The sequence below is a fragment of the Penicillium soppii genome (assembly GCF_028829465.1).
Source record: "Penicillium soppii strain IBT 18220 chromosome Unknown utg000002l, whole genome shotgun sequence".
NCBI lineage: Eukaryota > Fungi > Ascomycota > Eurotiomycetes > Eurotiales > Aspergillaceae > Penicillium > Penicillium soppii.
The window spans coordinates 2,045,025-2,070,625 of NW_026643232.1; the positions used below are offsets into that span (position 1 = coordinate 2,045,025).

Genomic DNA, 25,601 nt, shown 5'->3' on the forward strand with positions numbered 1-25,601 from the left:
CATATATCCACACGTGTACATGCGCACTTTTACGTAGCACGACGTGAGCCCAATTTGAGCCCCTTGCAGCTGTACCTAAGTGGCGGGCCACATCGGGAACTGGCGGTGTGTTGGTACATATGCAGCCAGCTCCAACAACTTATCTTGCCTTTCCACGATCTTTCGAGTTCGACATTGACTGGGGAACTGGCGGTGTGTTGGTACGTATGCGGCCAGCGTCGACAAGCTGTCTTGCCTTTCCACGATCAGCCCAGTTCGACATTGACTGCCATAGCAGTCGATTTGTAATGATAATCTGGCGTACCTAGAGACAGGGCGCAAAAAGGGCGCTACTGCTTAGGCCCTCGCGTAGGGCCTTCTCGGCCGATGCCACATATATTTCGTCATAATTTTTGATCATGAGGCTTTGTTTCTCTCTTTTATACAACGCCTCTTACTATGTTCATCTTCTCCAGTATGAATATATCTCTTTCAAGCTCGTTACATCGCGCAAAGTCGCTTGCTTGTTTTATGGGACCTCCTCGAATTGCCCCCCAGATTTCTTATCTGTAAGTTTTGCGCCTTCTCATGTCGTATCTGCATCTCATTCTATCAATAAGCAGCTGTCCTGCTTCTTCACATTACATACCAAGCGTATCTACGGATGTTGAGTGTCTTGCAAGGTCCCTGGCTGCACAAGACAGCGTTCACAGAGATCATCGCCCAGTGGATCAACAACCCGGAGCTGACAGCTTGCATTGCAGATTTTCCCATAGACACTTCATCAATATAGGACCCGCGGGTCCTAGACCTAAGATCTTGCTTCTTGGAGACATCAATCAGTGTGTTACAAATTTAGCTGGTGATCCCCAATCAACACTGACAAGATTAATAGTGCGCAACAGTCTTGGAATGCGCTGGGTGAGCTTGGCGAGCTAGTGAAAACAGCCTCTACCAATCGTGCTGAATTTATCCAAGAATGCCGAGATGGGAAGTTTGAAGGCGTTGTCGCTGCCTACCGTACCTTCTTCTCCTTTGAAATCACAGGCCAGATGGACGAGGAGCTGGTGAGCGTGCTTCCAAGCTCACTGCAATATATTGCCAGCTGCGGTATAACTCAGTATCATTGGCCACCAGTTCGAAGTTCTAACATTCAATGATTTCACAGGAGCCGGCTATGACCAAATTGATGTCCATGCATGCAGTGCACGCAGGCCACCAGTCCGCGTTTCCAACGTCCCCACTGCCGTGGACGATGCAACCGCCGATGTGAACATGTTCCTTATTCTCGGTGCTCTTCGTAACTTCAACGCTGGTATGCACGCTTTGCGTCAAGGAAAATGGCGTGGCCAGCCTGCACCTCCACTTGGCCGTGATCCCCGAGGAAAGACGCTGGGAATCTTGGGCATGGGTGGCATTGGACGTAACCTGCAGAAGAAAGCGGAGGCGTTTGGTATGAAGGTTATTTATCACAACCGTCGTCGGTTGAATGAGGAGCTTTCCGGTGGAGCTCGATATGTCACTTTCGACGAGCTCTTGTCCACTAGTGATGTGCTTAGCTTGAATTTGCCGTTGAATGTAGGTGCTTCTCGCTGATGCGCTTGTCCATTAAGGATTAGAGGATGCTGACACATTCTAGAAGCACACACGCCATATCATTGGCAAGAAAGAATTTGCTAAAATGAAAGACGGTGTGGTTGTCGTTAACACGGCTCGTGGTGCTGTCATGGATGAGACCGCACTTGTCGAAGCGCTAGAAAATGGCAAGGTGTGCTCGGCTGGTCTTGACGTCTTTGAAGAGGAACCCAAGATTCACCCCGGTCTTAATAGCAATTTGAGTGTGATCTTGGTACCTCACATGGGTACCTGGACAATCGAAGTGAGTTGCGTAATATTTGAAGACGTTGCACGTTTGAATTCGGGAAGCTGACTTTTCTGTAGACTTTCACCGCGATGGAGGAATGGACTATTGAGAATATCCGTCTGGCACTCACAACCGGCAAGCTCAAGAGTCCGGTCCCTGAACAGGCAGACTTTTAATGTTGTTTGTATGTGAATTTTTATGTTCACTCTTTGTATAGTGACAGTCATATATAGCCCCTATCTGGCAATTCATGGGAGCTTAGTCCTGATTAATACACATATTTTCGGGCACACCACGATATTCCACTTCAGAGCTCCCCACTGTACTACGTCTCTTTCGAGCCGTATAGTGCTTGAACTAGCATTGTGAGCCGTCCGTGAGCCCACTGCACTGCTATATGCAGGTGGGCACTGCTATCATATCAATCAGTCAATCAATCAATCAATCAAAGTTCAATCAATCTGTTGCAGTCTAACTAGTTGCGTATGACTATACAGGCGCTTCATCTAACTAAAGCAAAAACTCGTAGCCAAACGGCAGAACGGTGAGCACATGATTTCCCAAAGAGGAAACAGAGGCTGAGTTTGAAAATAGGGCGGGAATCAGCCCATTTCCCATGTATCCTGCCAGTCCGTAAAACCAAAATCCATCCCAAACTGTAAAAACATGGAATTAATACAAATGAATGCCATGGAGTGCACCCTACATCTTCTCACTCCCCACTCCCCATCTCTCCCCCTCTTCTCATCTCTATATACTCCCCTGGATCAGCTTCAATAGATGGTGTTGTTGTGCTGGCCAGTTGATTAGCATGGTTGGCGACTCTGGCTGAGTTTCTCATTTTACAGCATCAGTTGTCGTCATCGGCTAATACCCATTGTTTTCCACAACTAGGTCCATGGCCGCGAGGCCTGTCGGTTCGTTATCTTCATCGAGTGCAACACAATGGAATTGCTGCAGGAGACCTGTCTAGTGCATGAATTTGGTCACGTAGTGGGTGGCCTGTGGGTGCTGCATGATCTTGTCATGATCGGTCGCCACCTCGACCTCATCCTTTTCTAACCGCATTCAAAATTGTCGCCGAAGATCCACATACAATGGGCGTTGTAATAGGATATGCTTCGGTGTTTAAGAGCCCTCCCCACAGCTGCAGTTATACGAATCTGCAGCCTCGATCTTAAACAAGAAATGCCGGGGACCGATCCTCATTGTACATATTTGAATTAGGATAGCGCACTGCGGGTTCGACAATCCCTCGTATAGGCGGAGGGTCTTCTTGTTTGGCGCTTGCACCAAGCGTTTTGTGGGTCCCGAAGTGGCCGCACGTTCCCACTGCTTATGCATTAGTACCCACAGTTCAGCCCCTACAGCCTAATCTCAGATTCTCCACTTCTGCAGGTTCCCAATAGAATGAAGCAAGGGAGGCGTTTCTTTATTTATAGCTCCTTAATACCCCCACAATTGCGTCGTTAGCCTTTGTCCACCGAAGAGAATTGACCGAGAGGAATGAACAGATGCGTTCTGTGTTGCTTTCTTTTCTTTTCTGTTGCTCTTAACGATTCTCACGCTCTCTATTCTTTTGGTGTGCTTGTTCAAGTGAGTAGAATATCTCAAAGCAGCGTGGGACCTTGTATCCTCGTCCAGGGCCAGTTCTCAACATATAGAGCCCATATCGAAGATACCATGGCAAGGAGAAGTTCCAACATTGCAATGAAGCATTATCTCTGCTGTATTTACTGTTATGCGGGTTCCTCGGCCGACATGATCGTTACATACCTATGGTTAGACCGAACTACAAATTGATGTCAAAAGCTACAACGCGGCAATCTTTGCTAGTAATTTCCTAGCTTCAATCTTTGTGAACAAAAAGAATCTCTTACAGCAGATATCCATTTGCTGTAAGGAAGAACTTCGGTGAGTCTGCAAAGAATTATACCTTGGTTCCTGGTACGTAATTACAGGAAAAGGCTTCTCTTAGATCTATTCCACCATCTCGCGTGCAGCGGGCTAAGCTTCAACTAAGAATGGACTATCGATCAAGCAGTGCACGGTGCATCATGTAGTGACTTCCTCTCTTCCATGTATCGTCTTAGCAAAGGAGTGGTACAAGGCAGTTACATATTAAAGTGTAGCTTTCTTTGCGGACTCTGCACATCGCTTGACTGCGAGGGGTCCTCGAAATCGGCTTGACAATATACACTGAATAACTTTATCCGAGCTAGTCTTGGCGGTGGGTCTAGGGAAAACAAATCAGCAAGCCGCAATAAACATAAGATGGGTAAGAGGAAGTAGTTCTTTAGATACCTGTATTCTGCTATATGTATGTACATTCTACTATGTGAACATTTATCAGTGGACTCTTCGGACTCTATACTATAATGCCTCATAATCTAGATGGCAGAAACTGCCGCCCTCACTTTTATGCGGCTTGCTCAACAAATCAACCGAGCTAAAGCCTTGGCAGCGGGACCAGGAAGAGTTACTCAGGGTGTATCGGTCAAGCCGATTTCGAGAATGACTGTAAACGAATATACACACAGAAAGAGTACATACGTTTCATCTTACAGATAAGGCAGATTGGATTAACTTTTCAACATAGTAGCTCGTCGTAAAGACGGCGGTAAAAGTGAAATATCGCACCAAATAATCAATCTATCAATTAATTAAACTGTTGCAGTCTAACGAGTTGCATATTGCTACGCGGGCGCTTCATCCAACTGAAGCAACAACTCGTAGCCAAATGCCAGAGTCGTGATCACATGATTTCCCAAAGAGGAAACAGTGGCTGATTTAAAAAGAGTGCGGAAATCAGCCATTTCCTTGTATCCTGTCAGCCCATAAACCCATACAAATCCGATCCCAAACCTTAAACAGATGAAATTAATACAAGTGAATGCCATGGAGTGCACCCTCAATATTCTCGCTCCCCACTTCCCATCTCTATATCCTTCCCTGACTCAATTTCAATTGATGGTGTTGTTATGCTGGCCAGTTGATTAGCATGGTTGGCGACTCTGGCTGAGTTTCTCAATTTACAGCATCATTTGTCGTCATTGGCTAATACCCATTGTCTTCCACAACCAGGTCCATGGCCGCGAGGCCTGTCGGTTCGTCATCTTCATCGAGTTCAACACAACGGAGTCGCTGCAGGAGACCTGTCTGGTGCATGAATTTGGTCACGTAGTGGGTGGCCTGTGGTGCTGCATGATCTTGTCATAATCTGTCGCCACCTGGACCTCATCCTTGTCTGACCGCATTCAACATTGTCGCCGAAGGTCCGTGTACAATGGACATTGTAGCAGGTTGTGCTTCGGTGTCTAAGAGCCCTCCACACAGCTGCAGTTATACGAATCTGCAGCCTCGATCTTAAACAAGAAATGCCGGGGACCGATCCTCATCGTGCGCATCTCATTCAGGATGGCGCACTGCGAGTTCGACAATCCCTCGTATAGGCGGAGGGTCTTCTTGTTTGGCACTTGCACCAAGCGTTTTGTGTGTCCCGAAGTGGCCTCACGTTCCACTTCTTATTCCAATATTCCCGAATGCGCTGTCGAACTGCCGGCTTGGCGGCTGCGGTGTGACGGATAATTGGTTTTTCCATTCCGTCTCCGGTCGCGACCTCCATCCCTGCACTAAGGAGTACCGCACTCTTGCTTCTGAACCCGAAGGTTGCACCAGGGTTAGTTGTGGAAAGAACTTGTTGATTTACGAAGTCCAAAATTTGCAGTCCAATCCTGGGTAAACAGACACTGGCCATAGTTTAAGTTATGAAAATATCGAGCATACGCGAAAGTTGCGTTAAACTTGTGTTAAAAAGAAATTGTAAACAAGTGAAGGTGTAGGAGGTGTTACGAGCCAAGTCTTGATAAAAAAGAGTGCATTCAACTAGAATACCAAACATGGGGAAAGAAAGAAAGAAAGAAGAAGAAAGAAACAACACGCTGAAACAATTAAGGTAGTGATGCCTGAGGCCTCCAATCAAACAATGTAAAACACGAACTACGAAAGGCGGTGGAACACGGCAGAATCGGTTCAGGATCATTGATCCTGAATTCTTCGTGACACATTTTTAAAGAAGTATATTCAAGCTTCAACAGGTGATATTCTAACAGTTTGGGGTCGAATTAGGCATGCGATACGTACGCAACTTGATGCATTAGTATATGAGGTTAAACATGATCAGTTACAAACCTTACTTTTCGCCCAATCCTTTTTATATTCAAATATCAACAAGCGAGCCTCACATCATTCAATAAGACTAATTCAAGATCAAGTTAACATTGCTAAGAGGGCTACACCCCTTGCCCCACTATCAAACTGTGCTAATGGATATACTAGATCGATGGGTCTTCCCTATGCACATCAAATCGTACGGTTCTTAGAGAAGAAGCAACCAATTCCATTAACTGCTATTCACCCGTTTTGGAAGCAAAATCTGACACCGGAGGATCAATCTGAATATCTACCACTATTGGAACCTCGACTACCTTTACCAAAGGTAAAGAAAGCTGATAAAATAGTTGGAAATATAGGAAATTCAGACGAATTAAGTGGAGAATTGAGTGGGAGTAGGTCGCATTTTACAGCTACAACTGGGAAGAAAAAAGCACCTTCTAAGTGCTCAAATTGCGGCGAAATTGGGCATACGATCCGTTCATGTAAAGTATAATATATTGAATCATATAATTTGAAGCATCTAAATCATATAAAAATTGATCAGATTAATCAACTCATTTTGATGGGTTGTGTCGGGATTACATAATATCTCTTGTTATGTAAGCAATTTGTTGTGTCCGTAGTAAAAAGCTGTTGTGCCCTTAGCAATTCCCGAGGGGAACTAGAAATTACATAGGCTTGTTTTTCTAGTCCCTGCCAAGTCTTTTCTAGACCCCCTCGGCCGGAACCCGAGGTCGATTATATTAGCTATCGCCTCACCAATTAGAAGTGACGCCAAGAGTTTCATATCTAACGCGTGAACGTGTGGCTGATTCCGTGCCAACAAACCAACCGCGCGCTACCTCTCTTTGGACCCTTTTCATGCTCACCTGCTCGTGATCTAAATCTAGCTCTAGGACAACGATGCTTAATTCAAATGAAGCAAGCTCCGGGAACGATAAAGGGAGATCGATACTCGACTTCACAGTCCCACCGACAGGCCGCCACTTGCCGTCGTTGTCTACTTACACCCAAAACCTGGAGGATATCGACGAATGGCTCAAGTGATGTATTAGTACATCGTTGTTCTCCCAATCCACGTGTTGGAATCGCTGGAGGAGACCTGTTCGGTGCATGAAGTTGACCACGTAGCGAGTGGCCTGCGGGTGAGACACGATCTTGTAGTAGTCGGTCTCAAGTCCCTTGATCCGACTGATTTGCCCCTATAGTCGCATGCGAAGCTTCTTGTGATGCGGGCATTGCATAACAACATGCTTCGGTGTTTGTGAACCAGTGTCGCAACTATACCGGTCCGAGTCTGCTGCCTTGATCCTGAACAAAAGTGCCTGAGTCCGATCCTCATTGTGCGCATTTGTATCAAGATAGCACACTGCGGCTTCGACAGCCCTTCGTACAACCGTAGTGTCTTCTTAGTGGGCGTCTCCACTAAGCGTTTTGTGGGTCCTGAAGTGGGCTCACGCTCCCACTGCTTATTCCAACGTCCCCGAGTTCTGTGTCAAACTGCCCGCTTGGCGGCTGCGGCGAGACGGACAATTGGTTTTCCCGTTCTGTCTCCGGTCGCGACCACCATCCCCACGCCAAGGAGCGCTGCACTCTTCGCTTCCTCATCGGCAAATTCATTGCCGGCCACACCAACGTGTGCGGGGATCCACCTGACGGTGATATTGATGTTGCTGTGTTGGTCTTGTCTCTGGTTCTGCGACTGGATGGCCCGTACGTGTTCATAAATCGTGTTGAGAACGTATTGACCAGACGGTCGCTGTGGGTTCTGCACTGCCTAGATGGCAGCTTGGCTGTCGGAAAAAATGATCACTTCTCGAGCCTGTTGCTCCTTGTTGTCATTCCTAGCCGCGACAGCGGTTAGTGCCATCTCGATGCCGTTGAGCTCGGCTGCGTACACTGTGGACTGGGATTCTGTGCCCAAATATCGTCGTTCTGAGTTGACTCCGTGCTGTAAACTGGCTGTGGATGCACCAATGTGTTCTCCATAGCCGCTCCCGTCCGTGAATATCATTGTTGTAATTGTTGTTGCTCTTTGGTTGGTGACTGCTTTCTCGTACATTTGGTTGTGGGTTTATAGTGCTGCTTCTTGGTTCTCAATCACGCAAGTGATCCTGTCCTCCCACGGTGCAAGGACAAATGCCTGTCTCTCTTCCTACTCCTCGTTGTTCAATTTGAGTGTTTTCCAAGCGATTGCCTCGGTCGGAGCCCACCCCCCGAGACGTCGTTGTGTTGGCTTCCGCGCTTCCTTGGCCGTGCGCAGGCACACCCACTGCGGGCCGGTAAGGAAACAGATAGCTGCTTCCTCAATTTTCTGTTGTAGCCGTAGCTTCATTGGTAGCAAATGCAGTTCGATGTCCAGAGCCGCACACGCTGTTCCGCGGAATGCACCACTGATCAGAATTGCCGCGCGTTTTTGAATCTTGGTCAATTCATTGGTCAGTTTGTCCAGATCCCCGCGAGGCATGGCCTCGCAGCAGGGCAGAACCACGCAGACACGCCCCATTTCAATTGTGGGATGATGACTCCTTGGTAGACCTTCCACATGGCCGTTATTGACGATCCCCAATGTGAGCCTGAGATGCCATGGAGCGCTTCAAGGCTGCCTGCTCCCTTCGCGAGAATTTTCTTCCTGTGTGTCGTGAAGTTGAGGTGTTTTCGAGCCACACACCGAGGTATTTGGCCGTTTTTGACGGTTGAAGAATTATGGGGGGTTGTCCTGGGATTGTGACCGGCATGCCGTCGTGTCCCGACGGGTCGTCTAGGATCTCCCAGATCTCGTGGGTGTCAGTTCCGCTCCCCTCTATGTTTTGGTAATTTAGATTCATGTCTGTCGATGGCGTCGCCTGTGCGTTGTCGCCGTTGTCGGTACCGGTATTTGCTTCCAGTTTTCAGTCGGTAAAATGAATCAGTTCGAATTTGTCCGGCGCGAATTTTGCCGCATGTTTCCTAGCCCATACATCTGCTCTTTGTAGCGCTTTTTCGAGAACGTGGAAATTTTCTTCATAGCTGTTCGACACTGCGAAATTGCAGACATCGTTGACCCAGCCGCATGCGTCGCTTTCTCCGTAGTGCAGATCTCGCAGCGCACACGCACGCATAAGCGGTGCGTTGAATAAAAGGAACAGTATCGGAGAGATTGGTGATCCTTGCGGGATACCGGTTGGTGTCGGGAATGCGTTGCTGAGACAGCCGTTCGGTAGCTTGATTCGTGTGGACCGGTTTGTGAGGAAAGATCTTGCTCATGGGGCGAAATTCCCAGTCCCATTTGCTCCATGTTGAACAGTAGCTGCTCGTGTGACACGTTATCGTATGCTCCCGTGACATTGAGGAGCAGCATACTTGCTGCCTTACATTCTACCCATGCACGGTGCACACGGTCGAGGATCAGCTGGATGGCATGGTCGACAGAGATGCCTTTCCGCCCACCGAGGTGTGTGTTCGGGAGCAGTTTGTGCTCTTCCACCATCCATGCGATGCGTATGGCGATGATCGCTTCGAGAATCTTTCCCAGTATGTTGAGCAGGGCCACGGGTTGGTAAGACTTCGGCATTCGGTAATCGCGAGGTCCCGCCTTCCTAAGTGTCACGGTGATAGACGTTTGGAAGTGTCTAGGGTTATGTCCGATGGTGAGGCATGCGTCGAAGATTGCCGTGACAAACGGGATGAAGCGCCTTTCTGAGGATCCCTGTGATAGAACCTTCCATACCTTAATTGGTAGTGTATCGATCCCTGGTGCTTTGTCAGGAGGTGCACGCTTAAGCGCTGCCCTTACTTCTCCCTGTGTGATGGCAGACATGGGGAAAGGGTCTCGTTGATAGCGGTTTGATTGGTGGATGTCGGAGAGCTCTGCGTCAGGTGGTCGTGGGAAAAAGACACTCCGTAATGTGTCTACCTTTGCCGCATCCGTCTCCGCGTATGTAGCGGCGTTGTCGTTGTTGATTTTAACGATGTTAGTGTTATTGTCAGCGTTGCTGCTCGCAGCCCTTAGCGCTAGCATCACGCTGCCCTGCTGTTGCTGACCTGGGAAGAGAAGAGGGCAATCGTTCTCGCACCGTGGGAGAACCCAATCACCTGCGTGATCGAGAATCAAGAAGCGGCACTGGAAACCCACAGTCAGATTTTCCAACAAGCAGCCATGGACCAAACCAAAAGGACAACGATGATATTCACGGACGGGAGCGGCTATGAAGGACACATTGGTGCGTCCACAGCCAGTTTACTGCACGGAGTAAACTCAGAACGACGATAATTGGGCATAGACTCCTAGTCCACAATGTACGCAGCCGAGCTCAACGGCATGGAGATGGCACTTGCCGCGACAGCGACGAGGAACGACAACAAGGATCAAGAGACCATAGGACAGGTCAACTCGGAACAATGGCTCGAGAAGTGATCATTTTTTCCGACAGCCAAGCTGCCATCTAGGCAGTGCAGAACTATGAAATACAACTTGGTGCTGGCCAATCAGGTGATGTCAATAACTCTGGTTTCCATTACCCCTAATTCTGGCAATTTATATATAGGTGTAATTTACTTGCTGAATAATGAACAAACACGACAAACAAGTGGGCCTGCTTTCTCAGGCTTCCGACACACCCCCTCATCTTGCGCAGATTGGGCAAGATGACCCTTGAAACGCCCATTTCTGTAATAGACACAGAAACAGCCTCTGTTTCCCTTCTGGGCCTAGGTGATCAGGTGACCTACATCAGCCATTCTAAGCAAGCGAATGAAATTTTCATGCTTCTGGCGAGTCAGGCACTTGGTGAGCCCGTCAGCGACCATCTGTGCCGTTGGCACCCATCTGACGGTGATCCTTCCTGCTTGCGCTTCCTGCCTAACCCAGTGATAGTGAATATCGACATGTCGAAGCTTCGTATCGAACGCCGCATCCTCCTTGTTAATGAGTGCAACCGTGCGCTCATTGTCGCAGTCGATGGTGATGGGGTGGGATAACTTAAGGCCAACATTCTGCAGCAGTCTTCTCCACCATTGGAGATGCTTGCCAGCCTCAGAAAGTCCCAGCAGCTCGGCCTCGGTAGTAGATGTCGTTACCGTTAGCTGCTTGCTGGCTTTCCAGTCTACTGGCCCGCCGAACACTTGGCAGATATATCCAGCAGAACTCTTCCGATCCTCATGATCCCTATACGACGCGTCACTTGCTATCTGGATCGACTCCATATCTTCGATTCCTGCGGCATATTCAATGGCAAGAAACCGGGTGGAGTAAAGGTAGCAGATCACCCTGTCGACAGCTTGCTGGTGCTGTGGTCCTGGGTTCATTAGGAATTGCGCGAGCTTAGCAGTAGCCTTTGCTGCGTCAACCCTAGTAATGGTCGTTGCATAACCTGCTGAGCCCACTTTCTGCTGATACAGATGTGTTTCTCTTGGTGTAGCAACGCCCTCGTACTTGCGTAGTTCTTCCACCGGTAAGGGTGTAAGAACAGGCGCTCGCTCTGTCAAGTTATATCTCGCTGCAATGCTTGCGATGTAACTATCTTGACAAAGCCACAACTTCTTCTGTGCACGGTCCCTGATGATCCGGATATTAAGAAACCACTCTGCTTCTCCGTGATCAGTCAGTTCCCAGTGCTCTTCAAGTGATTTTTCTAATTGTTTTGCTCTTGCTCTCGCTATGCGATAGCAAGCAATAAGTATGTCGTCGACATAGAAGAATATAATGATTCCGGTGCCAACGAACACACATGGGTCCTCCGGCACTTGCTGGAGACCTAACTTTCGCAGTACACTTGCTGCTTCTTGTTGCCATAAGCGTGGCGAAATTCGTAGACCGTATAGAGCTCGCTGTAGTTTCCATGACTTGCCCGGTATCCCAAAACCTTCTAGCATCTATGTGTATGTCTCCTTATCCAAACGCGAGTTCAGGAATGCGGTAACAGCGTCGCGCTGCCTAACGTCGAGATCGTATGCGGCGATGAGGGAGAAGATCATGCGTGCTGTCCTTGCAGCAAGTGTCGCTGCTCGCTTCTCTTCTTAGGTGATGGTTTCTAAGTCGCCGCGGACGCAGATGCGTGCTTTTAACTTGATTAAGTGGCCATCCTGGTCAAATTTGTATGCATAAATCCATAAGAGAGGAAGCACTTGCTTGCTGATGTCTTTTGGCCGGTCTATCACCTCATACGTTGCCTTTGAGCGCAAGTTGTCTAGCTCTCGTTTTATCGCTGCGATAAAACCTTCAGAGAACTGGTGGTTTATGGCCTCTTTGTAGTTTCTTGGTATAGGAGGGAGGTCATCGCGGTGTCGTCGATGTTCTGGCTTCTCGGCATATAGCCCTGCTGCGAAGGCATGTAGCATTGCTGGTGGCTCTTGCTGTATCGTAGAGTAAGCAGCATAGTCATTGTCTTGCCTTGCTCGCCTGGTTCTTTTGCCGCTTATGATATTAGTAGTATCAACGTCACCAAAGATCTCTTGTGTGGGCTGTAGTAGCTCGCTTTGCAGCTGTTGTGCGACTTCATCGTCACTTGCTCTATTATCCTGCGACGTTTCCACGGTTTCAGGGGTCTGATCCCCTACTTGCTGCGTTTCCTGCTGCGTCTCCACCCCCTGATCTGACCCAAAAACCTCGTTTGGTGGTGTTGGTGGGAGTGGCACATCTTCTGGGAAAGCACCTAGGATTTCTGTAGGACTTGCTGATGCAATCCGCCTTTCTAGCGTCGGCGATGGGGTTCTTGCCATATCTTTATGGCGTTCCATTTGTTGTGGTGGGGTTTCTACCTGCTGAGGAGTATTGGTTTCATCCTCCTACGGTTTGCTACGTGGTAGCTCGACTTGCTGGTGTTGGTCTTGGTAAGAATCTGCGGTTTGAGCAGCTTGCTGATGGTTTTTAGTTGTTGTATGCTGCTCCCGATGCGTTTCCTCTGGCTCCTGATGCTCCTCCTGACTTCTTGCTGTCGATATCCGCTGGTAAAGCTTGAGGGTTTCATCTGTATCAAGCACATATGGTTCCTGGATAATTGGCATTGGCAATTGTTGATATCGCTCGAACCTAGGTGTGTACTTACGGCTCTCGTCAAACACCGTATCTCTAACAACCTGCACTCTTCTAGTATGTGGGAACCAGATTTTCCAGATATTTGATGCCACGAAGCCTACTAGAAAGCCAATCTCGGCTCTCGGTGCCATCTTATTAGATTGCACTTGCTTCTGTATCCGATAGTAAGTCAAACTGCCATACAATTTAACGTTTGCTAGGTTGATTCTCGGCATCTCGTTACCCGCGAATTCGCGTCGAACCTCTTCCCACGGCACAATCTAGCGTTTCTCATCGTTCACGAAGGTGGGTGTACGGTTCAGCAACCATACTGCAGCACTTGCTGCCTCTGGCCAGAGACCTTTAGGCAACTGGCCCTCGACGATGAGCATACGCATACGTGTGATGATTGTTCCACCTGCACGCTCGCTGTATCCATTCATCTCTAGATGTCCCGGGGGAGAGTGATAGATAATGATGCCCTCTTTGGAGATGGATCGTTCGGCGGTGCTTCCTGCCGAAGTCTCGTTATCATACATGAACACCTTAATTAGCAAGTTCCACCAATTCTTAGCAAGTGCTATAAACTTGTCGATAGCAAGCTGACACTCTGGCTTTAGTTCATGTGTCATGATCCAGTGAAATCGCACTCCCTCGATATAGAAGTGTGACATCCATCTATGTCTGTTTTCTGCTGGCTGGATCTGTATTAGGTCGAAATGAATTCTTCCAAATCTTCCAAACGTGCGTCTAATTGGTCGGCGAGAGATTTGTCGAGGTGCTCTTGCTAGGTTGCAGACTCGGTAAGGTGAGTTGACTTCTTTATCCTTGCTATCCTCTGTGATCTCGATGCCATCTACTATTTGCTTAGCTTGCTTAATCGTATCTGTGCTGATGTGCGCTAGACGGCGATGCCATAGTTCTATAGATCCTTTCGCTTTCTGTGGTCTCTCTGACTTTCTGGTTATCGCATTGACACTGTTGTGGCTTGGCAAGTCGAATACCCATAGATCTAGGTCCACTAGCTGCAATTTCGCGATTTGCAGGTTGTTTGGGTCGACGATGGTATCTGTATCTTGACACCATTTCACACCAAGTCGCCTCATTTTTGCATATGAAACTAGGTTGGTATGGCACCCTAGGATATACAAGGCGTTGGTAAGACGTATGATTCGTTGCTTGCCGGTTTGTGGATCTCTTATAGCAAGTCTTGCTGTTCTAATCCCCTCACCCTTGGTGATTGAGTTGCCAGTTGCTAACTCTGTTTGGTATAGGGTTATAGTTTCGAACCAGCCCTTGTTGTTGCACACATACACACTTGATCCATAGTCAAGGATCCATCGGTCTTTAAGATCAGGCATTTGCTCAATTCTCTTATCGACTGGCTTGACATGGTAGATAGGAGTTCTTTCTGCTGGTTTGCCAGCATGGACTTGCTGCACCCGGTTGCTCTCTGCTGAGGGCACTTGTATGGTTGCAAGTGTTACTATTGGTGGATGAGCGCTAACTTCAGGCTGTACCGTTGTGAAATCCGCCGTTTCCTTAGGCGTTGAACGTTCTTTGTCCTTCCTTACTTCCTCGTTAATCCACTTGCGCCATTCTGGCTCTGCGGTAAGAAGCTTCTCAATTCTTTTCTTCGTGGCTTCCCTGATAGTGAAGTCCGAAGGTATCAGATCAGGGCGTATGTAGTAGCAAGTTGCTACTCTATGACGTGGGTGTGTGTTTCCACATGGGCAGGACCGTTCGTGAAACGGGGTCTCTGCAGTCTGCTTTGGCTTCTTAGACTTTGCAGCAGAGATTGTTGCCACTTGCTGTGAAGCTTCCTCATGCCCTTGCCAGGTTGAGAAGGAGGCCTTTGGTGCTGACAGTGATGGTTTAGCACCTGTTTCGCGGTAGATACTGCGAAAGGACTCGATAAGCTGATTGATATCACGCTTCTCTTCATTAAGGATGACAGCAGTGTATTCCGCTTGCCACCACATTGGCAGGACTTCCTTCACAGCCTTGATGAAGTAACGTACTGCATCTTCATCATCAACCCTGATGCCGACGCTAATGACTTCTTGCCGCAGTGTGTCCCACTTGTCGATCCATTGGTCGACATCCTTCCCGGGTTTCTGCGATGCAAGTTGCTCCCACTTGTCGCGCAGCTCTTCCTTATAAGAGTTGCTTCTTGCGAACCGTGTTTTCAGCGCTACAAGCACATCATACGGGGTTTCTTTGGTGATGACGGAGCGATGATACTTGCTGTCAAGGGTGGCAAAGATATATTCGTATACATCATTCAATCCCTTGGTCTGCTTCTCATACTTCGAGAGAGCAAGCTTATAGACATCGAAGCGGTCTCGCCACTTGCGGGTCTCCTTATCATCTCCGTCTTCTGGGTATTCTGGTTCTACCGGCTCCGTACTGCGCTTAGGGAGTGCATCCTCATTGACTTCTGGATTGCATAGCTCCCAAACCGCGCGCAGTTGGGCGAAGCGCCTGGTTTTTGCATACCAAGTGCTCCATTGAGCTGGTTCACGAAGTTTATCGCCCTTCATGGCGGAGAGTGTTGACGCATCCATGCTTGCTGAAGTGTAGTGATCACTTGCTGTATTGCTTGCTAGCGAGGATGGGGTATGGGTGTGTTGGCGTTGCAGAAGATGCACAATCGGTGGTTCAAAAGGGGTTCTGAACCAGCAAGTGGTCGATTTATGGTTATCAGATGATCTGATTGCTGTAATCGATGTGTTTTTCTGGTTCAGAAATGGCTATTCGGGCTCATAACTATGAAATACAACTTGGTGCTGGCCAATCAGGTGATGTCAATAACTCTGGTTTCCATTACCCCTAATTCTGGCAATTTATATATAGGTGTAATTTACTTGCTGAATAATGAACAAACACGACAAACAAGTGGGCCTGCTTTCTCAGGCTTCCGACAAGAACCCACAGCGACCGTCTGGTCAATACGTTCTCAACACGATTTATGAACACGTACGGGCCATCCAGTCGCAGAACCAGAGACAAGACCAACACAGCAACATCAATATCACCGTCAGGTGGATCCCCGCACACGTTGGTGTGGCCGGCAATGAATTTGCCGATGAGGAAGCGAAGAGTGCAGCGCTCCTTGGCGTGGGGATGGTGGTCGCGACCGGAGACAGAACGGGAAAACCAATTGTCCGTCTCGCCGCAGCCGCCAAGCGGGCAGTTTGACACAGAACTCGGGGACGTTGGAATAAGCAGTGGGAGCGTGAGCCCACTTCAGGACCCACAAAACGCTTAGTGGAGACGCCCACTAAGAAGACACTACGACTGTATGAAGGGCTGTCAAAGCCACAATGTGCCATCTTGATTCAGATGCGTACAATGAGGATTGGACTCAGGCATTTCCTGTACAAGATCAAGGCAACAGATTCGGACCGGTGTAGTTGCGACACTGGTTCACAAACACCGAAGCATGTTGTTATGCAATGTCTGCAGTACAGCAAGCAGTGTCGCAACTACACCGGTCCGAATCTGTTGCCTTGATCTTGTACAGGAATGCCAGTGGGGGCAGATCAGCCGGATCGAGGACCTTGAAACCGACTACGACAAATCGTATCTCACCCGCAGGCCACCCTCTACGTGGTCAACTTCATGCACCGAACAGGTCTCCTCCAGCAATTCCAGCACGTGGAGCTGGGAAATGACGACGACGAACAAACTGGCCAACGGGCCATGGACACAAGTGTGGAAGACGATGAGTATGTTACGAGCCAAGTCTTGATGAAAAAGAGTGCATTCCAATAAAATACTAAACATGGGGAAAGAAAGAAAGAAGAAAGAAACAACGCGCCGAAAGAATTAGGGTAGTGGTGCCTGAGGCATGCATCAATCAATCAATCAATCAAACAATGCAAACCACCTTCTACAAAGGGCGGTGGGAGACGGCAGAACCGGTTCCAGATTCATGATCGTGAATTCTTCGTGACAGAGTAATCAACAACGAAGCATACGAAACCGGGTGTCGAGAGGCCCGGTGACAGTTGACAAACATGCCTATCAACTGGCCAGCACAACACAACACGAATTGAAACGGAGGCAAGGGGAGGAGGGGGATGGTGATGGAAGGGAGGATGGAGGATGGAAGATGGAGGGTGCACTCCGTGACCATCATTGTGGGATTTTCATTTGTACTGGGATTTGTTTTGTAGGCTGGCAGGAAGGAAATGGGCTGATTTCCGCACTCTTTTCAAATCAGCATCTGTTTCCTCTTTGGGATATTGGGTGCCTGCGAGAGCAGGTATCGATCTACGACCCCAGCTCGGGCGTTTGGCTACGAGCTCTTGCTTCCGCTGGAGGGAGCGCCTGCATAGTCATACGCAAATAGTAAGACTGCAACAGGTTAATTGAAGTTTGATTGATTGATTGATTGACCAATAATGATAAAACAATACATAATATCCGATCAATAAGCCAAGAAAGTATATATGCTACATTACATGGTATAAATTAATGGGTTTGGGTCGACTTACTTATACTGTAGGGATCAGGTATTACTCATGCTCATCGTGGAACTATGTTGTGGGGCTTAGCCGATGCACCTTTGGCCCCCATGTCGATCTTGCACCCACTATACTTAAGCCATTTACAGCTTGGATTGCGAGAGCCAATAAATGTCAAGCAAAAATGGTACGTGGGGCGTAGGGATGTGACCATGGGGGCACATAGGTACTATAGCGCCCGGTGTCGCCTTCCATGCTATTTTCAAAAACTGCTGATTTACCTCTTCGCCAAATATAGGTTGGCGTGATTTCGGGGGACCGAGAAACAAAGCGTGAGTGTCCGGAGGTGAATTGTTTTTGAATTCTAGTGTGTGGTCGAGGGGCGTTTCGGCAAGTATGGTCTGCTCAACGCCGGAGGCTTTAATTACGGTAATTTTGGTGATCTACGGGAAATAAATTAATAAAAGATGGTGGGGACTTTTTACTGGCCGAATTCAGTTTGGTACAACCTAAGAGGGGCGCTGGGAAAGAAAGCCTGTGTTTCCGAGGGGTAAACTATTTTCGAAGTTTACTGTACGGGAGATTGGCTGGAATTATAGAGTCAAGTATATTGACGGAGGATTACTTGCAAGGCTGCGACAGCTCCCATTTGTCGATGGAGCTGATCGGCTATTGTTGATTGCATGCTCGTCCAAGCTCTCAATAACTTGGTTCTCTTTGCGACACCCTTACCCTCGCTCTATGGTGTTGGCATTCTAGCAATTGCCGCCTGAACTGATGACTACTAATTATGCAAGGAACAGATTCCATCGCATAACCATGTTTAATTGAGCCAACGAATGGTGTTTTTGACCGGGACTTCACCACATACTTCTACAACTTGCCGGTCTGATTTTGAGCTATTGCATGACTACGGTTAAAAGGGGAGTCTGTTATTTGCATTCTATCATTTTAATCGGACTGAGGGTTGTATTCCAACTTCACCAAATGACGGGATAAGGCGCACACTCGAGGGGCCCAAAAAAGCCCCGAAGAGAATGTTTCATAATATTCAAGCAAATATAATTCAACGATCGTATACTAAATGGCATTAACTCTAATTTCTGTCGGCATACACGATTAGAGACCCGTGGAAAAGATAAAGTAGATACAATAAACGCATAATCAAATCAGAAACCAACGTTGGGCTCTAACAATCGAACTTAACCACGCAGCCAGACGAAACAGAAATCCCGAGTCCATAAAAGTTGGTGCCACTGGTGGGTTCCTCGCCGTCAATGTGGGTTTGAGTACCGTACGCACCATGGCACTCACTGTTAAATATATACGTCAGTTTCTTTTTTAATGCTCACAAATAACATAAAAAATGGGCATTGACTTACGTGAAACCGCCCGTGTCACAGTTGGCACCCCAGGAAAAAGTGTCGTCCAAATAGTCAGAGCTCCAGGTGAGGAGGTCAGCGCAGGGCGAATAATCACCGTCGTATGCGCCAATATCATTTCCATCTGGATCTAAGAGAGTGACGCCCTTGCCACTGCTAACGGTAGTGCCACCGCTTCCAGCGCCGGCTGAGTTGGTGGACCAATAGCCGACAGCGGAGCATTGAGCTGCCATAGCTGATGGAATACTGGTGGCCGCGAGCAGCATAGCGGGAACAATGCTGTACATGATCAACTTGAATGGGGTTTCTTAATGAAGAAGTTGAATCCTCTGGTCTTGGTAAACTAGTTTATTTTGAGAAGCTGGAACGAGAAGGACTTGAAGGGCTCATGTTGATGCCCTTTATATAACTGTTTCTTTCTATCAACGGCCTAGTTGATCTTTTCCATAAGTGGTGTAGCATTGCGAGAGCGTATCAGAATTACCCTACATGCCAAGACGCTTTTGCCCGAGTATACCAGGTCATCTCGATTTCGTCATCCATGTTGAGAGTTACTGTTTGTTCAAGTTTGCGTACAGTAATGCATACTTAGGGGCTAGTTTGTTTGAAGCCACTGGCTCTGTTCGAGGAACCAACTTGTGTTGAATTCCTTCAGTCTTGACTCGATGGGGAATATACATCTTGTCAGAGTCGAGCCTTTCTTATGCATGTTCTGCCCCATTTCCCTCAAATATTGTTCCTGATATAGACAACATGCTATCGATCATTGGGCTAGCTATGTTAAACGAAGGTTACCAGATAGCTCCAAGTGCCACCAAACCTCATTAGTCGCGATATGTTGTAAAATAGTAAATTTGAGAAATCCGAGTCTCCTAAGACAAAATGCAGAGTTTGAAACAAGGCTCTACGCCTCCTATGAGTATACCTAGACCATCATATTACATTGTTTATGATCTCACACTTACATGGATTGAGATAGCCGAGCTAGGGCCGCCCAGTCCACCCCATTTACAGCATGAATACGGCAGGTAATGGCCGTCTCCATTCGCCAGAGCCTAGTGCCGCCAAGTCCGCCCCCATATCGGAACCCCGGCTCATCCAGCCAGGTCGAAGCATGACAAAAAGCTGAAAAATCCTGATCTTCAAGGTGACTGTATGCTTCAATACTCCTAAAACTAACCATGGATTTCTAGTCCACTTGAAAACTCGCAGATACATGGAATACCAGAAAGCTTCCTGTTCATGCGATATCATTTGGAGGCAATTGAATACCATGTGGCAAGTTGATCTGCCTATAACTACCCTTTTCGCAATAGTGCTTGTAGCGAGTCTTACGTCACCCAATATGGATATATGAATTTTTTATTGGCGCGAATAAACGCATTATTCATATTATGATTTTTCTCCGCATTAATACTTTGTCCAGTACAGCGGTTATCGTATTACTGAAATACGTTAAAAGGTCGATTTCACAATGCCATCACTTCATCAGCGATGCTGGATTGTAGAATCTCGCCTGTGGACATATGCTGGAAAGTAAAACCCGCTTATCAGGGCTTTTTCCAGCTTGATATGCAGTTGTGGATCTATTCGCGATGTGGTACTCATTCAGACGTGTATTTCCATGGAACCTCGACATCGGCCACAAAGTTCAGTGAAGACTATATATAACTGTCAGCCCAATTGCGATCTTGGTCAAAAAATCGGACAGACCTGCTGATTCCTCTGGTACTATTTCAATCCATCTCAAAATCCGTCCGTAAAGTAACCCTGATAAATGACACGTAAACTTGTAATTCGCTACGAACAGAGTATATGGGCGTGGTTGACGTATTGGGATGTATTGAAACGATTGGTAATGTATGATATCTTATCATGTGAGTAAATATGAATTACTCATATTGATGGAAATCAGTGACCAATATTGTATGGATTCCAGAATGGTAATATCAAACTCTCCAACTAACCCAGAAAAAAACCCATGAAATTGGCAATTTTGTAGGACATGCTGACCAAGAGTAATATTGTATACTGAGGTAGTTCACAGAGAGAATATAAAGGCCGCCCAGATGGGCAGGGCTCAGGAGGAAAGTTCCCACAAGAGAGAATACCACTTTAGTCAGGGTGGAAAGTGCAGCAACAGAAGGGTATATGGTGCGCAGTATTCGAGGCATGTTTGGGTGTTCCCGCTGCTGGAAGACTATACGGAGGTACTGTGACATGTTTAGCCAGGCCCACCCTAATAGAGTTCCATGTACTGTCGAACTACTGTTTGTAGTGGTTGGAAGTTTGAAGTCACCCAGAAGAGCACTTCACCCCATGCTGGAAGCCTTTTGCTCCAGAACAATCCAGTGAGAAGAGCGAAGAAAATACAGGACAAAGCACACCAAGCCAAATCGATTTTGTGCCATGGCCAATGTAAGGAAACCCTCACCCAGACCCTCGAAGGCCATTTAGGCTAGGTTGAATCAGTGGTATTCTCGCCCGACGGCCGTCTGCTGGCTTCCGGCTCTGCTTATGACAGCGCGGCTCTGGGACCTGGTGGCGGCCGCTCACCCAGACCCTGGAAGGCCATTCATGTTCGGTTGAATCAGTGGCCTTCTCGCCCGACGGCCGCCTGCTGGCGTCCATCTGTTGCGATAAGATAGTGAGGCTCTAGGACGCGGCGATGGGCGCACTCACCCAAACCCTCGAATGCCATTCAGGTCAGGGTTTTTCGGTGCACTTCTCTCAGGACCCTAGTACTGAGAAGGTCTGATGATACATATCTCGCAGTCTATGTAAGACTGCGAGGTGGCCAGTTTGCAGGTGCGAACTGACGTAGGGCTGAGCCCCGCAGTGCGAGGGCTCATGACCTTACATGACTCCACAGTTGTATATAACAGTTCAGGGGCTGGAGTCCAAGACTCCAGCCATTAGTTCAGCATTGAACTGTGCTACTGCTCTCCTCCATTCTATTTCCAGAATCCACCTAAGTCTCCAGGACCCTCGTAACGGGGTCTTACAGTTCCACCAGCTATTCCGCAGCCTCCATGGATCTCTAGGCTTAAACTAAGCTAATCTGCTCTAGATTGTTACGAGCCAAGTCTTGATGAAAAAGAGTGCATTCAACTAGAATACTAAACATGGGGAAAGAAAGAAAGAAGAAGAAAGAAACAACACGCTGAAACAATTAAGGTAGTGATGCCTGAGGCCTCCAATCAAACAATGTAAAACACGAACTACGAAAGGCGGTGGAACACGGCAGAATCGGTTCAGGATCATTGATCCTGAATTCTTCGTGACATAGATTAATATTGGCACTGGTTCTTGTGCCCTTTAGCTCCACATTAGCCCTAGAAAGTTTATGTACTATTCGCCGCTTGTCTAAAATGAAATCTCTGCCAAACACCGTTTAGTAGACTACTACAAGTACTTATTACAAGCAATGTCACGTTCAACGGAGGAACACTTACAGGGCTTAGTGAAAAGGTGGAAGTCATGTTAATCCAGGAACGAGTAACACGCGAGCACAAGTGAGAGACCTTACCTAGCCATGCCTAAGTCGGTTATTACCGAAAGGAATTTAAGGGTGCGCTGATAGACCCATATTTTACATGGCTTCACCGGAATTGCAACTATAATTTCTCGATAAACCATGACACACAGGTATACATTACTACATAGTGTTCAAACCCGCTTAAGCCGAACTAAGCCACTAGAAAAAGGCCTCGGATGGACAGAGGTAAAACCCCAGGAGGAGGTAGTCGATAGTTTGATCTCAGTTCGTAGAGCACTATATAATTTGGTGGTCACCCGAGCCAGGAAGTGGAAAAAGCACCAAGCATATCTATCTCACCTTTATTCATTGCCTAAGGTCATTGCATTTGTTGACAACCCTGGTGTCTGTCGTCGACTTTTCCCGTTATCATGACGAGTGCCATTGCTACTACTCTGCATACTTCATGAATATCATACAAGGGCAATAGAACATGAAGATGTGAACAATGTATTGCGGAAGGAGGAGAGAAGGAGAAAGAGAGAGAGAGCGAGAGATATCTATCTATCTACTCCATGCGAGACTATCCCAATGTGGGATGTCACCTGACATCCCCAACAGAAGCCTGACAGGGACATTTCAAACTGACGAGAGCTATGAAACTCAGGTTGACCTAGCAGATCAGGTATGCGTGAAAGGAAAAGGTGCATACGAATTCAACGACCTCTGCTCGTTTACATGTTCTTACGGCTATTGCCCTATCGGCGCTTGCACCTGCGAACAGATGGGCGTCGCACGCACAAAGCCCAAGGCAACTGGAACCATTGGCTATTCCACAGAGGGAAGGGATGCCAACTACGCGGGCCTCTGCAGCTTCTCTTGCAACTACGGTCACTGTCCATCCAAACTATGCGATACGACGGAACATCCCATGCCGGTTCCAACAGTTTCAGACTTCCTGCCACCTGCTTGTGTCGCTGGTACTGCAGATGGGGATGCCACTGGGCTATGCTCATATGCTTGTGGCTACGGTTACTGCCCCATCAATATATGCACCTGCACCAAAACAGGAGCTCTTGTCCAGCCACCGGCTCAGACCAAAACCTGAGGGGCCGCAGCCTCCGGCCAGTCCGATATTCTGGACAATCTCTGTGACTTCACCTGTAGTCGAGGATACGGCCCACCGGGAACGTGTGCTTCAAAAGACGATGCCGGTATTAGCAATTTGAAAATCCCCAAACTGATATAGGGGACTGACAAAAATGGGGCTCAGTGTGCGGTCAATCGCAGAAAGATAATCGAAATCGAGTTTGCATACGCAATTGAAATGGTGCAAGCAGCACAAAAGAACTTGCAGACTGGAGAATATTACGACACTTACTTTGCGAAAAGTGTTCGGGATCGACCAAACTTTGCCGACGAGTCAGTCAAGGTTTACAAGGAGGTTGAGGAGATGCTCGATGGAACCTCATTATTTGGTCTTCAAATCACTTGTGATTTCGATCATGACTTTTGCAAGAGAGGGGATCTTGCCTCCATGAACGCATTCTCCAAAACAGTCAACATCTGTCCGGGGATCTTTTCCAGCACGAAAATGGCGCCCACGAGTGAAAGAATCGCGCAGATTCCCCCCACCATCCTGGAGGCCCATCATTCCCTGTCAACCGTGATTGTGCATGAAATGACTCATACCAAAAGGGCCCTTGCTCCGGTGTCTGGCGCTATCATAGCCAGAGACTATGCATATGGGTGGGAAGCCTGTAAGGCCCTCGCAGATGGCACCTTCGATTGGGGGTGCTCAGACTACGCCAACAAAACCAAAACACTTTGCCCAGATCCAACTCCAGATGGCCCAGATGGACAATGCTCGGCCGAACTGTCGGCCGCGAATGCGGATAATTGGGCCATGGTCGCAGCTGGTATTTACTTCAGTCAAAAGTGCAAAAGGATCATACCGATTCCAACCACAAGTCCTTCAACTGCTGATTCTGGGTGCCCAAAATACGACGACGTCATTATTGACGAAAATGGTGGAGATGATTTTGAGCCCACGGGGATGGTTTCATTCGGCGACTCCTTCGCCGCGGGCATGGGAACTGAGAAGACAACGACTAGCTCTTGCCGCGTTGGTTCCAACAACTACGGAACACTGTTGAATAAATATTTACGAGAAGTCATACCGATTGAGAAGAATATGTGCTCCGGTGACACGACAACTGGACTTGAACGTCAAATCAAGGAATGGAAGAGCACTTCTACTGCGAACTTCGCCACTTTAACTATGGGAGGTAACGACCTTGGTTTCAGCGATATTGCGTGGTACTGCATCGTATCCAGAACTGTGTATCGACGCCGAAAATAAGGCTCGCGGGCTTTTGAATGACGATGGAGAAAGCGGGATGCGACACAAGCTCAGCACGCTGTACAAGTCCATTCTCGAGAAGGCAGAGACAACAGACTTCAATTTATTCGTCACTGGATACGTGGGATTCTTCAACCAGGATACCACTGATTGTGACCAGAGCAGCTACGATTATTTTAAGTCTGGTTACAAGCCTTCTGGTAATCTTGTTATGCTTACGCGTGATCTACGGACAGAACTCAACCTTCTGGTTGCCCAACTGAACAACGCGATTGAAAGTGCTGTCCAAGACGCCAATGCTGGGGCAAAAACAACCCAAATCCACTATGTCGATGTGCTGTATGTCTTCTGAGCTGTCTCCCCATAGTAACCGTAATGAAACATACTACACGTATCTCTTTTCGTAGGGCAGTTAGAAGAGCCCCTATTTGTTATGTCCAATTTACTATCCCTCGCCAAAGAGAATAGAAAAATGAGTGGGGGAAATCAGTGTTGTATTCGAGGAGTTGGGTATTATGTTCTGTCATCCTGATACGATGCCCACTAACTGTAGCTGTGTCTTTGTCACTGGATTGTGAGAAGAATTCCTCCGTTCGCTCTATTTTTCCTGCTTTACTATGCGCTCATCGCCATTTTTCTCCTTTTGCAAATTTGTTTTATCTATTTCAAACCCTCCATATCTGAAAAACATCTTTACCAGCCTTTCGATTCCTATCTCCTCATGAAAGATGCCATGGATCAGCAGTTATTACCATTCGTGAAATATTCCGAAAAAGACCGAAAGTAAAAAACAGGTTTCTTTAAGCCGGCAAACAGAAGCACTAATCAGACCAGACCAGACACACCCCACCTCACTCTCAGAATTGAAGGAGATCCCACCGTGGACGTGTTCGT

General features: G+C 47.7%; 5 protein-coding genes across 5 annotated transcripts; 4 read left to right on the forward strand and 1 right to left on the reverse strand.

Annotated features, from left to right (window-relative positions):
- Positions 1-510: 510 nt before the first annotated feature.
- N7529_002093 (D-mandelate dehydrogenase-like dehydrogenase) lies at positions 511-2,019 on the forward strand (the record flags this gene model as incomplete). The annotated part of the gene is made up of 5 exons (XM_057237624.1): positions 511-548; positions 875-1,089; positions 1,148-1,557; positions 1,619-1,858; positions 1,921-2,019. 5 exons carry the CDS (start codon positions 511-513, stop codon positions 2,017-2,019), a joined length of 1,002 nt encoding a protein of 333 aa, XP_057102311.1.
- Positions 2,020-18,674: 16,655 nt separating this feature from the next.
- On the reverse strand, positions 18,675-19,154 carry N7529_002094 (uncharacterized protein; the record flags this gene model as incomplete). Its single annotated transcript, XM_057237625.1, has 2 exons — positions 18,675-18,798; positions 18,868-19,154. 2 exons carry the CDS (start codon positions 19,152-19,154, stop codon positions 18,675-18,677), a joined length of 411 nt encoding a protein of 136 aa, XP_057102312.1.
- Positions 19,155-23,129: 3,975 nt separating this feature from the next.
- On the forward strand, positions 23,130-23,453 carry N7529_002095 (putative alpha-1,3-glucanase/mutanase; the record flags this gene model as incomplete). Its single annotated transcript, XM_057237626.1, has 1 exon — positions 23,130-23,453. One exon carries the CDS (start codon positions 23,130-23,132, stop codon positions 23,451-23,453), a length of 324 nt encoding a protein of 107 aa, XP_057102313.1.
- A 219-nt stretch (positions 23,454-23,672) lies between these two features.
- N7529_002096 (Esterase SGNH hydrolase-type) lies at positions 23,673-24,707 on the forward strand (the record flags this gene model as incomplete). Its single annotated transcript, XM_057237627.1, has 1 exon — positions 23,673-24,707. One exon carries the CDS (start codon positions 23,673-23,675, stop codon positions 24,705-24,707), a length of 1,035 nt encoding a protein of 344 aa, XP_057102314.1.
- Positions 24,708-24,744: 37 nt separating this feature from the next.
- On the forward strand, positions 24,745-25,059 carry N7529_002097 (Esterase SGNH hydrolase-type; the record flags this gene model as incomplete). Its single annotated transcript, XM_057237628.1, has 1 exon — positions 24,745-25,059. One exon carries the CDS (start codon positions 24,745-24,747, stop codon positions 25,057-25,059), a length of 315 nt encoding a protein of 104 aa, XP_057102315.1.
- Positions 25,060-25,601: the final 542 nt, after the last annotated feature.